Source organism: Ptychodera flava, chromosome 19 (genome assembly GCF_041260155.1).
Source record: "Ptychodera flava strain L36383 chromosome 19, AS_Pfla_20210202, whole genome shotgun sequence".
NCBI classification, from domain to species: Eukaryota; Metazoa; Hemichordata; class Enteropneusta; family Ptychoderidae; genus Ptychodera; species Ptychodera flava.
The window spans coordinates 11,434,929-11,452,395 of NC_091946.1; the positions used below are offsets into that span (position 1 = coordinate 11,434,929).

General features: G+C 35.6%; 1 protein-coding gene across 1 annotated transcript; it reads right to left on the reverse strand.

Moving 5' to 3' along the window:
* Positions 1–91: 91 nt before the first annotated feature.
* LOC139118561 (uncharacterized) lies at positions 92–9,238 on the reverse strand. Its single transcript, XM_070681916.1, has 7 exons — positions 9,186–9,238; positions 7,488–8,444; positions 6,946–7,105; positions 5,574–5,861; positions 4,297–4,398; positions 3,209–3,424; positions 92–2,562 (listed from the first exon to the last, which is right to left on the reverse strand). Exons 2-7 carry the CDS (start codon positions 8,406–8,408, stop codon positions 2,267–2,269), a joined length of 1,983 nt encoding a protein of 660 aa, XP_070538017.1. The 5' UTR covers positions 8,409–8,444; positions 9,186–9,238; the 3' UTR covers positions 92–2,266.
* Positions 9,239–17,467: the final 8,229 nt, after the last annotated feature.

Consider the following 17,467-nt stretch of genomic DNA (forward strand, 5'->3'; position numbering starts at 1 on the left):
TATATATTTTTTGACATAATATCTTCATTGCTCATATTGCATTGATAGTCACAAAAATTCTGTTTCAGGAATTTTCTGAGTACAAGATTGATTCATATTTGTTCAACAACTTTATTGGCTGAAGAATAAGTTACAAGCACCATGGACATGCAATGGAGTTAGCCTGAGTATCAAAGAATAAATACTACAGAAATTCAATAATGCAAATTACTCTTTAGATGGCTGGAGTTTACTTGAACTTGCAACAATTATTGGTGACTTCCAGCCAGACCCAGACTGGCAACAATCATAAAAACAGCCATTTGCAACAAGATTCTCGTAGATCTTATACAACTACCAGATCACAGATCAGAACTGAAGCATCAGATAAGCACATATTGAAACTTATACCGGTACTAGTATACAGTGAATACACGCCCTAATTGGAAGTGATGTTTTTATGGCAGCTACCACTCTTGGTCCAGCTGAAAGTCACTGACAATATAACTGTTGCAATTTCATATATCCGTATCACAGTCCTGTAAAACACCCACATCATCTAAACGGCAAGTTGCATTAATTTCTGTAGTAGTCTTGTAAACACAAAAGGGTCTTTGCAAGGACAAAACAGAGGTATATTTTCTAAATCTTTGGCTATATCAATGTAAACTGTACACTACCATCTTTCACTGCCAAGGAATGTTAAGATGTAACTTATAATGTCAAAAAATTGCTTTCAGAAAATTCATTTCTGTGCTTGACATGAGTGAAATACCTTAGTTCAAATTTTTATAAATTTTTACATGAATGACAAAAAAGGAAATGTTTCTACTTCTTGAAAGATATTTGCACTTTCACTTGAAATATGTTCACTTTGATAAAATAGATATACCGGTACATGTATATGGCATGTTATTGCTATGCCTCATGTACCTGTTTAATGATACACAGTTATGTAGAAATGTTATTATCTAAAAAATACAGCCGCAGACATTTCATTTACAAAACCACATGAAATGTGGAATATTATTGTGTTGAAAACTCTATGGTTTGGCATATAAATGTTCCTCAGCCCCTTGTGATGTTTTACAGGTTATAAAAGTGACTAAAAATTTCTTGAAGTTTATCAGTTCCATTTCATGCTCTGACAAAAATCATCATCTTTGAAATCTGGACTTGAAAAGTTGTCTGTATGAAGGTAAAGTTTAATTTGCTAACATTACAAATGGCCCTTGCATGTGTGTACAACTTGTACATAATCATCGGGAATACTTTAGTAAGTGAAAATCATAGTTTCATGAATAACACTGCAGTCATTTTGAATTTTACACTGTTTGTCAGCATCTTATACAAAACCAAATGAATTTTGTTTGTATGTGAAGTTCAACAGGTTTTGTATGGAGTTGAAATGTAGCCCCCACCTTGTATGAGTTGAATTTATTTTTGCCCTCTGTGTATTTGCCCATATCTGCATAAATAAAAGTCAGTATTAGTATGAAAGGACTTCGTAGAAAATAATAAATCTTTGCTTATTTAATAAACCACTCTTTGGTATCTCAACAGATACCTTAGAAAATGTCTATCAAGGTAAGGCCAAAAGAAAAGAAACAGTTTGTTCCTCATCCTAGTAAGGGTCAATCTAGACTGCCTGAGTCAGCCATTATATTTTTCAAATTTTCACTTAAAAATTGACAGTGTTTTGTGCGTGGTAGAAAATGTCTTTAGGATCACATACATGCACTGTACATTTCTGAACAGTGAACTTTTATCCCCATCCTACAGCATGGCATATTTACCAACAATGCATGTGAACTTTCCTGTATTAACGTTTCTATGTCATCAGTTGGATCTGCAGCTCAAAAAATTGTGTTGCTGCATCATTTTTGCAAGACTTGTAGGATAAGAAAAAAAGTATGTTTTTTTTCCTATTTAGGATGAACTCAAATATTCCTTCCTGTATGAGTCACACCTAAACACTTTCTGCCTTTGTAAATATCTTTCAAAAGCCATAAATTTTGTTGCTAAGATTCTATGAATGTCTCCACTCTATGCTTGCAAATAATGTGTTGCTTTGAACAATCACAGCTATTTTGTATTGTGAGTACCTACTGCTCAGCACTCAATATTCTACAAGAAATATACATAGGAAGGAATTTTTTTCAATTTTCTATAGCAGATAGATATGACTAGATAAAAATATAGCTCAAAATCTCGTGGACGGATGGTGTTGGCATATTATGAACCATAGTCAACTGTTTGCACACATAATTTTTACAGTGTAGAACAACTAAGGGAGTTTTTCCAGAGCAGATCTAAATCTAATTATATCGACTAGTTTTTGAAAACCCAGATCAGATTTCAAAGATGAATAGAAGAAGTCTGGTGATTCAGAAGCCACCAATTTCAGACCAACGAGCATTTCTCCATTGTACTCTGTAAATTTCTTCACTAAATGACCAAGTTCTATTCCATTCAGCCACTTATTGACATCAGAATTGGTCCACCCGGCTGTTCCATTAACCGGCACCAGTACCTCTGGTGGTGCCGACCCAACTGCTGTCACAGTAACACCTTTTATTACGCCTGTAATTAGACAAAAATAACATTGATTTTTATTACTTAGAATAGATGAATATTGAGACTTTAACCCTTTGAATACCAAAGTCTATTTTTGTCACCTCTATAAAATATAATGCATACCATTTTTTTCAGTTCAAGATATTTTTTGCAGATTTTGTTCAAAAATTTTGATCCAAAGCTGTAGCAACACAGAGTTTTGTCCGTTTGGCCTAAAACTGTCAAAAAAATTACAAAAAATTTCACAAATCTTGGTAAAATGTTGCGCTAAAATTTTGCTGGGATCAGTTACAGCCCTCAAAGGGGTTTATATTGAGATATGAGAGAAACATCTCAAAGCTACTTTAATTATTGAAGATTTCCACCTAAAAAGGTTAGGCATACAACTGACTTAGATTGGCAGATCCATTGCTTGAGGGCGCACTCTACGCTTCGCCGAGTGCCCTCATGTGACGGATCTTTCAGTCTAACAAGTGACTAATCAAAACAGCATTTGCATAATTATCAGAACCATATTTCAATGCTGAGATTTTTGTGTGACAAATTGACAATGACAGAAAAACTGAAGTCAGATTACTTTTTTACTCTTAATAACACTTCAAATTTTAAAAATAATAATAACATTTAATTTAATAATTCTGCACAGACTTACTTTGTCGTTTTATGAGTGGTGGAGGTGATGACGCCAGACCCCTCTTTCCCAGTTCCTTGACCAACTTCGGCATTTCCTGATCAAGTTTACTGGGTGAGCTGAAGTCAAAATAGAGCTTTGTTCCCAATAGAATGCCCAACCAACCATCAGGCTGGTAGTTTTGTTGTATCTTCAGAGGGACAAAAGGTTTCTGAAGTCGGTATGTATACTCGGCCTCTGGTGTAAGAATTTTAAACAGTTCAGAAAACAAACTTATCATTCACAATTTCTCCATTAAAGTCACTTTTCTCTTGTTTTACTTTTATAAAAAGTACTTTTTGATTCTTCATGAAAACAGGACGGAAAATATAATACTTTTCTCTACTAATGGTATAGAGAGTTCAGCTGAGTAGACCAGGAGTGATAATTAGTCATTAGGTATGTATGGTGTGGGGGGGGGGGAGGGGGAATCTATGTGACTTTATATTTCAAGGCATTGTTCAAAAATGAAACATTTTTGTTCAATTAGCATCTTACAGAACAAACTTGCTTTATGAAAGCATTGACTGAAACACTCTGCCACATCTCTTCAATGTCAAATGTGAATAATTACAAGAGAACGAACTCCTAAATATAATCCTTTCACCATTTTACGCTAGGCACAGATTAGTAGGTTCTGTCACAATGCCTCATTTGGTGCACCACTATCCAACTTCTTTCCTAGACTGACATGCCCTCTATGGTCTGTGTGAGCAAGGGCAGGTGGCATTAAGTAGCCAAACTCTTTTTGGCTGAATAAAAGGCTTGTGACTACAGTACACAAAATGCATTGTCAACCCCTTTTGTTATCATTTTAAGACATTTTCAAGAAAAGAAAAACATTGCAGATAATTATGCAAATATACAGTTTGTTCATAGTTCATGAACTCAGATTTAATTTTTTAAAAACTAATTAGATTGGCTTTAAAATTAAAATTTTCTGTTGTAGAGTTGATGAATTTTAAAATTTTCTCAACTATTTGAAGATATTTTCACGATAAATTTGAAGTAAGATTTCTGCTTCTCATAATAAGACTGATGGTGATTGTGCTTAGGATATTTGTTCTTACCTGTTCGACAACTTGGACTGTCTTTGTATTTTTGTGTATAGCATATCAAGACCACCGATGCATTTTCCACAGCACTCGCCATCGCTTCAAGAGTTGAACCCTCTGAAATCATAAAATAAATATGTAATAGTGATCACTTTGTGATTATCCTGTGATACTTTCCATTTTAAAGGCTCTCTGTAGAATAGCTACTTCTATTACCGGTATATGGTCAGAGGCTAAATTGCTCCAAATTTGGTCGAAAACCTGTGTGTAATGATTAACATATCTGACTCCAAATACCTGTGTCAAAATATTCGTAGACTGAAAACAATAAATGAGTCTACTATCATGGCATCACAATTGTTTTAGAAATTAATCGTATGCATCATGATTTTCAAGAGAAATTATATTATGATTACTGATATCTTTTGCCTAAATAGCCACTCAACACACCAGTTTTACTGAAAGTAATGCTACATCTATACCCTCTACAGAAAGGCCAACTCCATAACGTGATCACTTTTTCTTTGTCCCTTGAGTGATCAACATACACAGGTTTGACTGTATATTGTTATTTCAATCAATTGCACAATAGTTTAAGCACATTTCAGGATCACAAATGACCCTGAAATACGTTAAGGATATGTGACATTTCTGGTTGCATGTGTAAATAATCTCTAACAACGACAACAAGTAGTGGTAGTACTATTGGCACTTTCATTGGAAAATTCTCATCGGTTGAAAGTTGTAGTGTGTGGTGGAAAGCTGCCACTAGGTGGCGTTAGTCAAGGCCTTCCCTGGCACAAACATTCTTGACTGGGCTCCATAAGAGTTCGAACAAATTTTTCAGTGTTTGACAAATACATTCCATCTTAGACTTTAGTATTCTTGTACATTAACATTTTGTGAAATATAAACATCAAAATATATCATCAATCCTATTACTATTGATCAAATAAAATGTAAAAATCCCTTTTAAAAAAAAATAATTTTATGGAACATGAAGATCAAAATCTATCACCAACCTTATTATTTTCAATCTAATAAAATGTAACATATTTTTAAAGTATTAAATTTTGTGAAACATGAAGATCAAAATCTAGTAACAATATTATTATTACTTTTAAAAACTTACAAATAATGAATACAGGGAATTTGCTAAGTCAACACTATGACAAAAAATGTGACTGCAAAATCAATTATGTGGTGTTTGGTAGGTCACCATTGTGATGGAAAATTATTCTGAGGAAAGAATAGAAATGTAGCACAAGATAAACAATTATCCTCTGGCTTACCCATTTGTTCAATGTCCATCCATACTTTGTATCCCTTTGCTTTCAATTGGTCTTTGATTTTAATAATTGTTTTCTGTACATCCCATTGATAACTGATCATAACATGGCCGACAGATTTCTCCCTGGACTGTACATCCTGGCCGTCGTCCTTCTTAGATGAATCACTCTCCAATTGCTCCGATTCCTTGACTACGTTCTTCTCTCCTAAAACCCAGAGACCCCCTCGGATCGCCTTGCAAGCACCACCACATTTTTTGGGATTTTTGCAATGCCTATGCTTCATCATTTCTGGGAAAAAAAAAAAAACGGACAAAAAAACTTGGGTGTAAATTTAATGTAAGCATTGTGTTTCAAATGCCCCACCAATCTGAACTATGTAAGATTTCTCATGAAAATGCAACTTTATCTATAGGCTTTATCTATAGATCAATTACTTGTTTTTTGTTTGTTTATTATTTGGATATTATGGCGTCTTTCTTTTGATCCAAGACATATAAATTCATTTTTCAGGGAATATTTACAATGTTCAATTGTGTGTTTCTTATCACTGCCTTTAACTTTCACACACAAGTGTTGAAATTCACATTTCTGTCATGAGATAGAGTCAGTCACAACCTCTTGATAGATGCAATGTTGTACTCTATAAAATTGAGACGGGCTACCCCAGTAGACATGAAGGATGGACTAAATCTATGGAAAGTGTAGTATGGTTTTGTAACAAATATACAAGTTTAAAATCAGAGTTTGTCTCTTTGTATTCTAAACATTCAACAAACACTTACTTGAAGTGCATTGAGGATACTACATGTATAACAATACGGGAATATTAAAACTGTAAATAAACATTAGAATAATTACATGTTCACTACCCTCATCCCCAGTAAGGATCAAATTCTTAGCCTCAAGCTTATGGAAACTAAAAATATTACAAATTAAAATTTTCCTATTTGGTGCAACTTGTGTAAAAACTATGTCATTCCCTATAGCCAAACAGCTGTTGCCTAGGTTACAGTACCGCACGAGTTTTCTCGCATATTGTCATTTGAGTCTAATATAATCGCTTAATTAAACATTCACAAGATTTAAACTAGTCTTGAAACAAAAAACCTGTGCACTTTTGTTTCAAATTATAATATTGAATATTGTGTAATTAAAATTAAATTTCTAGCTGCTCAAACAGTATCATAGTATTGTTCCATTGCTGCACTGTTGTTACATAGATATCACGAATATAAATCAATTTTGTAGTTTGTTTTCTTGTCACAAACAAGGCTGTGTTTCAAATCGATAATCACTGATGGAGCAATAAAACCCTAGTACCGTCCCTGACAGAGTTTATGTCAGTCAAAATGGCAAATAAAATAAGGCTGACCTTCCATTAACTCAGGTTCGTTTCTTATCTTGTGTTTGTTCTCATCACTGAATGCCAGAGTCCAGATGCAACGTCCTACCAATCTCATCTCCTCCTCAGTTTTGCTTTCTTTCATCAATTTTACAAGTAAAGGAAGAATGCCGCTATTCACCAAAGTCACCTGTAAAAAGCCAAAACAGTAAAAAGTGCCATGTCAAAATTTTACAGAAGAAAAAAATTCTGATTTCAGTCAGTGAAACTCATTTCACATACATCAGACAGATAAAAATAGAGAAGTCGGAATCATTTACTTTGCCAAGAATTTCAAAAAATCGGCACATGCATTGTTTTTTCTCCAATGTGTAAAGCAAAAATCAGAATGCAAACATACTTTTAGATTCTTTCATGACGTCGACAATCCTCTCCTTTTAAAATTCTTTTTCACTCTGTGGCCAATGAATGTTAATTTTTGATGGTGAGTTTGCGATTCAAATGAAAATAGATTTTTTCCAACTACTGGACTACAAATTAATAAACAGGAGAAATATATTAAGAAAACTCACCTTATTTGCATCATTTTGAGCCAATTTATTGAGTCCATCCACCAACTCTTCCACATCAAAGTAATACATCTTAGACATATGATCATCAGATTCCAAAGCTGATTCTAACATCTTCACCAAAAATGAAATATTTGTACCACCCGTCATAATTTTGTCATTTTCATCTTCATCCACAATGTAGACAAGATTTAGCAAGGCCTTGGCCCGGACGATCAAGTAGGTACACTTTAGATATTCTGTTAGTAAATCCACTGCTCCGGCTTCACGGAATATCGGCACATTATCTGCACACATCCTGATGGTGTTATGTAGAATTCCGAGTGTACTTTTTATCCATCTTCTCCTCATTCCATCATTGCCTTCCTCTTCATCGATCTTTTTGTAGTTTAGTTCCTGATAGTTCAGCTCACTGAGGAGAGCGGCCACGGCTCCAGACTTTCCCAGCTCCTCACACAATAGTGCGGAAACATCAGAAAAATTGTGGATCACCCCTTTCAGTTTGTTGTAAACCTTCAATGCTCGGCTATTTTGCTCTTCCACCATGAGATCCTCTTTCGTAAGCTCTTTCCACATCTTCAAGAACACATCGGCAAATCCCACTTCTGCAAGATGGTCACCCAGGGGTGACCTCTCTTCGTCTCCTTTAACACATCTGTAAGCGTGGTTGATGTCTGTCAAAGCGCTCAGACATTCGTGAGAGCAGTAATCAGCACAAGTGTCCAAAAAGTTCACTCGTTTTGTCAAAATCTTTTTCTTGTCCCCCAACTCTGGTGTTTCGTATGTTTTGTTTGATGGTACATGATCAGTGTACAAGTTTGGCTTATTATCTATTTTGATTGGTTCCTTTGAATTTTCCATTTTAATTGGCTCCTTAGCTCCAGAGTAAGCTGAAGACGAACCCTTACTCACACCAGTTCCCATTTCTTTACGAGTTCCTTGTAACTCTTCTAGTCTTGACTGCTACAAATGAGAAAGATTTGTCAGTCATCACATACATTGCTTGAGATGTACATTTACAAACTTATTCATAAGCTGGCAAAATCCAATAAAGGACCGTTTATCTCTTCAACAACAACATAACTTCAACACTTCAACAAAAAAAAACGCAACAAACAACACTTCAAAAAGAAAGACGCTTCGTTTGCGTACAAGTCAAGAGTATTATCCTAATAAAAGAGTGGTTTCCAAAATACCAGAAAACTCACCAAAACAAAAAAAAACAACAAACAACACTTCAAAAGAAAGACGCCCTCGTTTGCAAAAAAGTTAGGCTGAAAAAAGCAGTTTGTAAACCTCGTTTTCTGCTTTGTGTTTGTCAATTCAAAACATTTTGCCTAATTATTTTTTTAACCTGCCACTCCAGTCTGTGCAAATGTTTGAGAAGTAGTGAAAAATTTGTGTTACCTCACATCTTCATATGAAAATTGAAGGATCACAGGAACAAAGTTTCATTTATCTGAAGTCCCCCTCCCCTTTTAGACAGTTTGGTCAGCACATCTCGGAGTATCATTTTGAATAGAATTTATGCTTTTCAGACCAATCTTGTGCTGTCTCTTTTGGCACCATTTACATTTGAAAATAGACAACTTAGGTAAATACCAAAAGGAGATATGTAAAAATGGACCTACAAAGCCTCAAGTGAAATAAGTTTAACAATATATTGTTGATATATTATTCAACTTTAACATCTATACCTACCCAGAGCACAGCACAACTCCAACCAAGCGAACAGATAGGAGGCTGTCCGTTAAAGTGAATGTTAACACAGTGCACAGTGCCTAATATGTAGTGCAGAGACAATAGTGTCTTTCATAATGGACAATGGCATCGCTACAAAACCACTAGTTTTTGAAATTCTCCACATAAGAATATGTTAAATAACCTCATTACCAGTTTGTCGACAGATGACCCAAGATTTTCATCTTCAGTGCTTATTTGTTTATTCTCCCATGTAACTTTTATAATCCAAATAACATTTAATCGATACATACTTTTTATCTATATACACAGGCAGGAAGTCATCCATTTGTCTTTCATGAAGGTCAATTTGCAATAAACTTTGGCAATTGAAATATTATTCTATCCAAAGTACACTCTATTGCTATCACGATTTCAAGGTTAATTTGTTTGGCAAAATCTCAGAACTAGAAACAAGGTAACGCTCTGCCAGGTAAACAACAAGTGCATGACTCGGCAGATTGTACACGAAACTAGCCTGCAACTGTCAGGTTCGTAGGATGGAAACAACATTCCAACAGGTGGTTGTCCAAATGAATGAACGACATCCAGATCGTGCCTCAGGAATAGATATTCGGACTCTCAAACTTTTAAAATACTTTCAAGATACATCTCTTTTGAGGCCTCGTTTTAAAGTTCTTGATGTACGAAAAAAAATACCTTTGTTTTGCGACAATCGAACATTTTATTTGTCTCCATAGAGTAACAAATATCAGTAAATATTGGATGCTTTGTTTCCCTGGTAAAATGCCCGATGTTTATTTTCGATTTTGAAAGAGAATTGGTTGACGTACGCCAATGGTTTAAACTTTCGTGGAGGAAAGTTTGAGTAAAAGTTTAAATGTTTCACTTTCGAGGTTAAATCTCTGCATGCAGCATGGCCTACCATGGAGATTGCTGACAGGCTATGCTATGCTTGCCAACGGTAAGTATTGTTCGTTGTGTTTACGTTTGTGTCCGTATTGTCTTTAGGGAGGCCCATACGGTACTGTCAAGTCACGCTTCGCCCTCAATGAACGAACAATACAATTGAATCTATTACCCACGTAGCATACTTATGTTGTCGTACGCACTTAGGCCTATAAGACCTCCATCGCATGCATTTTCGAAGGAAAATTAAGCAGAAGGTGGTTACAATGACAGGCTTTGAGAGGCTGAGTTTCTCTAGTCAGTAGTAGTACCGGCTGGTAGTACTCCGCCATGCTACTTGAAAGCGTATACAGACATACAATTACAAAAGTCGGCGTTAGCGGAGGCCGTGTACCCGTTTATCGACGATACCGCTCCGTTAATAGCCCATGGCCATGGTGTCGGTCACCGCTCACATAACACAACACAACACAAATCATGAGGCTGGTGTCACTTGAGCTTTACCGGCCAAACAAGAGGACGAGCAAAGCTGTTTCTTTCGCGCTAGATACTCATATTATTGGTGCTGCTGGCAAACAATTTATATCTTAGGTTTCTTACCATCAAACGCAAACCTTTGATTGTCGTCGGAGCTTCTAGCAACTGTGACTGGCCATTGTGCTGAGCAGATTTTCACTGGACACCAACCTTGGAAGTTGGAGACAGAATGTTTGATTAGACATGCGTAGTAAAAGGAACGGGCCATAAAATATTTGGACGAGTGTTACAAAACGGAGAAAACATCGATATCTGATTATTGAAAATATATTTGAACGCTTCGGTGAGTATTATATTGGGAAAGCAAGAAAAGAACAGATACTGAATGAAAAACGGATAATAAACGTAAGAAATATGGTTCTAGTTGCTGCATGCATATGATTTTAATAAAAAAAACTTAAACAAGGTCAACAAAATAGAAACATTCTCCTCAAAAAAAAACGATAAAAAGGTGCTAAAATAAATTTATGCACTATGAAAAGTGTAAAATGCACAGATATGGCAAGCCAAACGTTGCAATATTCTTGAAAAACCTATTTCGTTTTTATATAAGAAAAAATCTTTTTATAAAAAACACAAAGAAAACGAGTTTTCACACAAAGAAAATCGGTTTTTACAAAAGGAAAATAGGTTTTTACAAAAATGATTTTTTTTATAAAACGAAAATAGTTTCTTCTAGAATATTGCAACCTTTGGCTTGCCATGATACACAGAAGAACCACAATTTCCATCGTTTCTTCACTCACTATCGACTATCTCACTACTTCTACTGTAATGTTATATGTACAGTATTGTTACAGTGATTTTACGTAATGTTTGCTTGAGGTTGCGGGACTATTCCACTTTAGTTGAGGTAGGCCTAACCCATAAAACTGATTACGATTTTTAAGTTACATACGGTATGAAGACAGGCTTTGCGGTTGGAAAGAGTAATGCGTAAACTGTTTTATATGTGATCAGGCAAATTCAGACCGAGCAAAAAGTACAACAAGCCGCGATGAGTTTCTGATTGTATAGAACTCGGTGTTTTGCAAGTTGTTGTGCTGGAATCATGATCCCTTCGCACGGGTATGTTTATGAAATTTGTCCCTGCCAAAGTCGGCCCTTTATTCAGCCTAGATCATGGAAGCATGGTAAAATTTAATAATAGGTCCATTGCTGCAAGAAAAAGAAGCCTTAGGTGGCTTAATAGACTTCAAGTTTGCGTTCTTTCCTAGAAATCGACATGATCTCCCCTTCAACTTGTGTTTTGATATGTGGAGGCAGGAACGCGCGCGTACGCGTCATTTTTAAGGTCAGCTGACCATAGCAACAACGCTCTTCAATACAAGACACGCCGCGATGTTGCCGGCCACGATGACTTTCTGTCAGTATTAAATACAAACATCTTTAATCTTAGCGACGTCCTCTTATAAAAGAACGCGCGTTGTGTATGTAAAAGAAATATTTTGGTAGTGTACTAGTGGTTTGCTTTTATTACGTCTGGACTTGACTACTGTAATAGTCTACTTTTTGGTCTTCCAAAGTATCAGATTAAGAAATTACAACTTATTCAAAACTCTGCAGCACGTCTTGTTTCAAAAGCTAAGAAATCAATTCATATACAACCAGTATTGCACCTGCATTGGCTTCCAGTTCACAAGCGCATAGAGTACAAACTTTTATGTTTAACATACAAGATTCTGCATGATACGGCCCCGTTATACTTGAAAGAACTTTTAAGTGTCCGTGCTCCGGGTCGAACCCTTTGGTCAACCACGAATGATTTATTCAGTTTGTATCAACCAGTATGTAATACAAAGTTTTACGGTGATAGAGCTTTTGCCATCTGTGCACCACGGCTGTGGAATATGCTTCCATTGAATCTTCGTAGTTAGAGTTTTTTAGATTGTAGCAACATTTTATCAACTCACTGTACTGTACAGCGCCTTGAGATGTCTTTTTTACATGGAAGGCGTTTTTTAAATAAATATTATTATTATTATTATTATTAATATGCTGGTCAATCTGATTAAAATCCGATGTAGAGATAGGTCGGTCTCTTACGCTATCGTATTATGGTCGAGTCTCCGTGGGAGGATTGCAGAAAAAAACGGATCTACTCATATTGATATGCGGGCATGCTACAGAGAAATCATCACGATCATATACCAATCCATAATCCAATAACATTAGGAGAAAATTCGCAATACATACTAGAAGTCAATTGTTATAACATAGACACAAAACAGCACAGAACAGACAGCAAAAGCACCGGTACACAAAAAACAAAGGCAAATTCGTGAAAGAAAGATATATGGACCTCTTGCAAAGACTGAGAAGTGATGTCAGGTGTTTCGAAAATAGTAAGCGCATATATCAATCTCCAAGTCAAATATGTGGACACCAACTAATTACGGACCAATGCAATGTCACTGATGCCATCATTTGTCGAAGAGAGATACCATACTTTACTTATCTACCAGCTTGTGATACCTGCCAAAAAAGTTTAAATGTTGAGAAAAGTCTTTCATGTCTTCAGAAACGAGCTATTACCCTTGAAGTTAGTCACACGTCTGCCGTATGTACAATTGCTACGCCATTTCCTTTACTGAAGGGCTTTATTGTGATTTGTTTGCTTTGGATATTCAGAGCGGATTTTTCTGCTCGAGTCATGTTGTTTCTGATGCGGGTTTCAAACGGAAACTTCTGCTATCTCAATTTTAGCTGCTTTATACTGTCAAGCTTTGGGTTATCCGTGTCATAATTAAACTGAAATTTCAAATAGTGCAGAATTTTTAAACAGTAGGAAGAAATTTTAAACAGTACACAAATTTTAAACAGTAGATCTGAGGGAAATTTCAAACAGTAGAGCAATTTCAAACAGTATTTTAAACAGTAGAGAGAAATTTTACAGTGCTTACAGTGGGGAGAATTGTCGTTTTCGTCCACGGTACAAAGAGGATAGCACTCATAAATTCGGTTGTGTATTGTAAGCCATTGATGCTGGTTTATTGAATAAACTGTGGGGGGGGGGGGGGGGGGGGGGGGGGGGGTTTGTGAACTTTGAAAGCCATCCCCGAACTTAGCGATACGTGCGTTCAGCGGCCATTCCGTTTTTTCACTTCCCAAGGTCATTGCCAACTATGGGACCACACAAAAGACCCGTGGTGAAGCAAGTCTAGTTGGATCATGCACACTGCCATTTTTGTCATTTCTTGTTCTTACCCAAATATGATACCCAAACAAAAATTCCTGCACTCAAACCTGGTGAAGCTTATTACTACACAACTCGGGGTTTCACATTTAAATTAATTTTGAAACATTCCTTTTCAAACAACAATGCGTTGTGCCCCATTTCTACCAATTAAACGACGAGAAAGAAGTTTTGAAAGGTACACAATGAATTCTGGACTGAATTCATTTGCTCTATGGCCGATTGAGTCATTCATATATAAAAATCCCACTTGCCTACGAAAGAAAAGTTTTTCCAAAGCAAAATCTGTTCAGTTTTACAATATAAAGCAGCCTTCCACAAATGAAACAGCACAATAGATCATTAGGCCATTTTAGTGACCCCCATATTACCATGGTATTTTGTAGTTTTAGTCAGGTTCCCTGCCCCATTTCTACCGCTGGGCGCGCTGTTATTTTCGTGAGCAACGCAGCCAGCGGTAGAAATGGGGCACAATGCATTGTTGTTTGAAAGTGAATGATTCAAATTTAGAACAGAATTCGATAAACATGGATGCATGACTGTCACATATTACTAAATCAAAACTGGGTGGACTTGTACTTAAGAAGATACCAGCAGATAAAGTCATGTAGGGGCCATAAATAAACAACCACAGGCCAACAAAACGTATCGGCAAAAGTTTAGAATAGTGAATCCAGTACAAAAAATATGTATCAAATATCATTGTTACAGGGAGTCTAAGCTTGGTTATGAATGCCTAGATAAATTACCTTTTAGTTTAATTACTGTGCTGGGCCCACTTTTCTTCAACTGTACCAATTATAAAACGACTCCAAATTTTTGATTGGTGGAAATCTCTCGATACTTGATCTGTACGAGGTTTTTGATTTATGGGAGGAATTACCACTGAGCGTGACAATGTAAACAATGAAAGAAAAAGTATAGATAGAGATAGTAAAACATCACAGTCGACAAACACAACTATAGGTGATAGCTGAATATCATTGCCAATACATTAAGGTTCCAAGACAAGAAATCAACCTTTTTAAGCTAACAATTCTCTAGTGGTTAATAACGCAGAACCCCCTCAAATTATATATTTTCGGAAAGCCTAGATATAGGGAAACATTTTTGTTACCATAGTGTCTGTCACCATTGTTTACATAACTATCATGTGACAGGTAATTTGCATAACCTTTCAAAAATCGGTTTTCTCAATGTTTGAGACATGACATAAACGGACCTAATAAAGTAAATGTACTCAGCAGCAAAACGGGAAGTGCAGCATATTGTTATAAAAATTAAGTTTCAAGATACAGACGGTAAATAGTATACAACTACAATTTATTCTATCATTAGGAAATGTATTGCTGTTAAGAAAGCCTTGAAGTAGATTGTAGTTGAAACAAATATTTATTTTGCTCACATACAAGACACATATCTAAATAACACACAATGCAGCATCTATAAATATTGTAAAGCACCACTATTATTATTTGCTTTCTTGAAAAAAAACTTTATCAGTTGGAGCCCAAAGCACTTTTTGGTCAACCATGTAAAAATCCCAATCTGATTAAAATCAGACGTAGAGTACGGCGACGTCTGTACTTTTGCGGTATTCTCTTGCTGTCGCTAGTGAGAGACGACAGCAAGAGAATACCGCGAAAGTACAGACGTCGCAGTACTCTACATCTGATTTTAATCTGATTGGTAAAAACCATACATGTCAAAGAATTACATTCAACATGGTGATTGTCCTGATATTACATTACTTCTGGCAAATTTACAAGTTTTTAGAGAGTCCATTCATGGAAGAGTATTTTTAAGGTAGAATGCACATCAGGGATAGTTATCCAGACTCTCAAACTTTTACAATATTCCTTTAGCCTACCACTTGTAGAGGCTCATTTTGAAGCTTGTGGAGTAAAAAAAGTTTTCACCGGCTTTAGCTTTGTGAAAATCTTTAATTTTATTTTCCCCTATAGAGATAATACAGAAATACGCAAGGATAACACAAATATTAGTAAAATAACTATGTTATTGCAGCTAATATCATACTAGCACTTAGCCCAATTGTACTGTAATTTCAGTAAAGTGACACTTCACTGTAAGTAGTAGATTGGTTTTGGACCAAAACCCATACTTTTGGATAAAGATATTGAAGATACCCCTCTTCGTCACAGGTGATTTGATAGTCTCATACCCTATGGCTATGTGTGCTACAGCTTGCAGAGACCGACTACTCAGCGCACTGCACTGCAGCGTCTTTTGTGCCTTAGCGGTGACCCTTGACACAGACAGCCACCAGTGCCGTGGGCACATGCAGTGCATGCACAGATGATGATGTTTTATCCAAAATGAATATATATTGATGCTTTTTAATTAATTTTCAATTTTTTTTTCATTAATTTAGTAGTTTTTTAGCTCATGCGTTCAAACATATGAACTAATGTCGCCGCAATGTCTGTCTGTCTGTATGTCTGTTGGTGTCATATCTAAAGAATTGCTCATCGGATCAGAATCAAATCTTGTACATGGATTTTGAGAATGGCAAGCACTGATTAGTTTCGATTGGTGTGGCGTGCATATTTTATGCTCATTTGCATAATTAATGGTTTTAGAAAAAAACACATACATTGAGAATGACTGCACTGAAACGGATGAAATTTGCTAAAAATGTTGATCACACCAGAATTTATCTGCTATGAAAGGCATAAATTGGTGACATAAACGTTATTTGCTAATTTGCAAATTTGATGAACTTTTCAAATTAGATATATATATCTGAATTGACTCGATCAAAATTGACGAAACTTTGTATGTATATTGAAGATATTATGATTTCACATTATTGAAAACCATTCAGCATTTTTCTTCACCTGTCCTAATTTGCATATTTAATGAGCTTTCCTCATTTGGAATCTATACCTGGATTAACGTGATCAAAGTTGCCGAAACATGCTATGTACATTTGATGATACTAGGTTAAAACAATAATAAAAGTCATTTAGCATTTTTACTTCAGCTAATCACTAGTTTACATATTGAAAGAACTTTCCAATAAGGGATGTATATCTGGATAGGTATGATCAAAGTTGATGAAATATACTATGTATATTTGAGAAACACTGATATAACAACACAAGTTGATTTAGCAGTTTTAGATAACGTTATTACTAATTTTGCATAATTAAAAATCATTTAGCACTTTTACTCCAGCTAATTGCTAATTACATATTCACAAACTTTCCTAATAAGAGCTATGTGGATTGACATGATTAAAAATTATGAAACTTGCTCTGTCCATTGAAGAAACTATTTGAAACCAAAAGTCCATTTGATTTTTAGCTACTTTAGATCATCTAATTACTAATTTCATATTAAAGAACTTTCCTAATTAAGAAATATATCTGGATTAGCTTCAGGAAACACTTTGTTGAATGAGACTCACTTTTGGCTGACTTTTAAATGTTAGCGGTAGTTTTCATGTGGTTTCTGCCAGGCCATATATTGTGAACGTTAGAACAAAACCTAAGACCAGTGAAGGAGGAAATTGGATCACGCGCACTATCATATATGTCGTTTCCTTCTCAAATACCAAAACAAAATTTCTCAACTCAAACCTGGCATCAGTTCAATGAAACAAATACACAACTTCTGG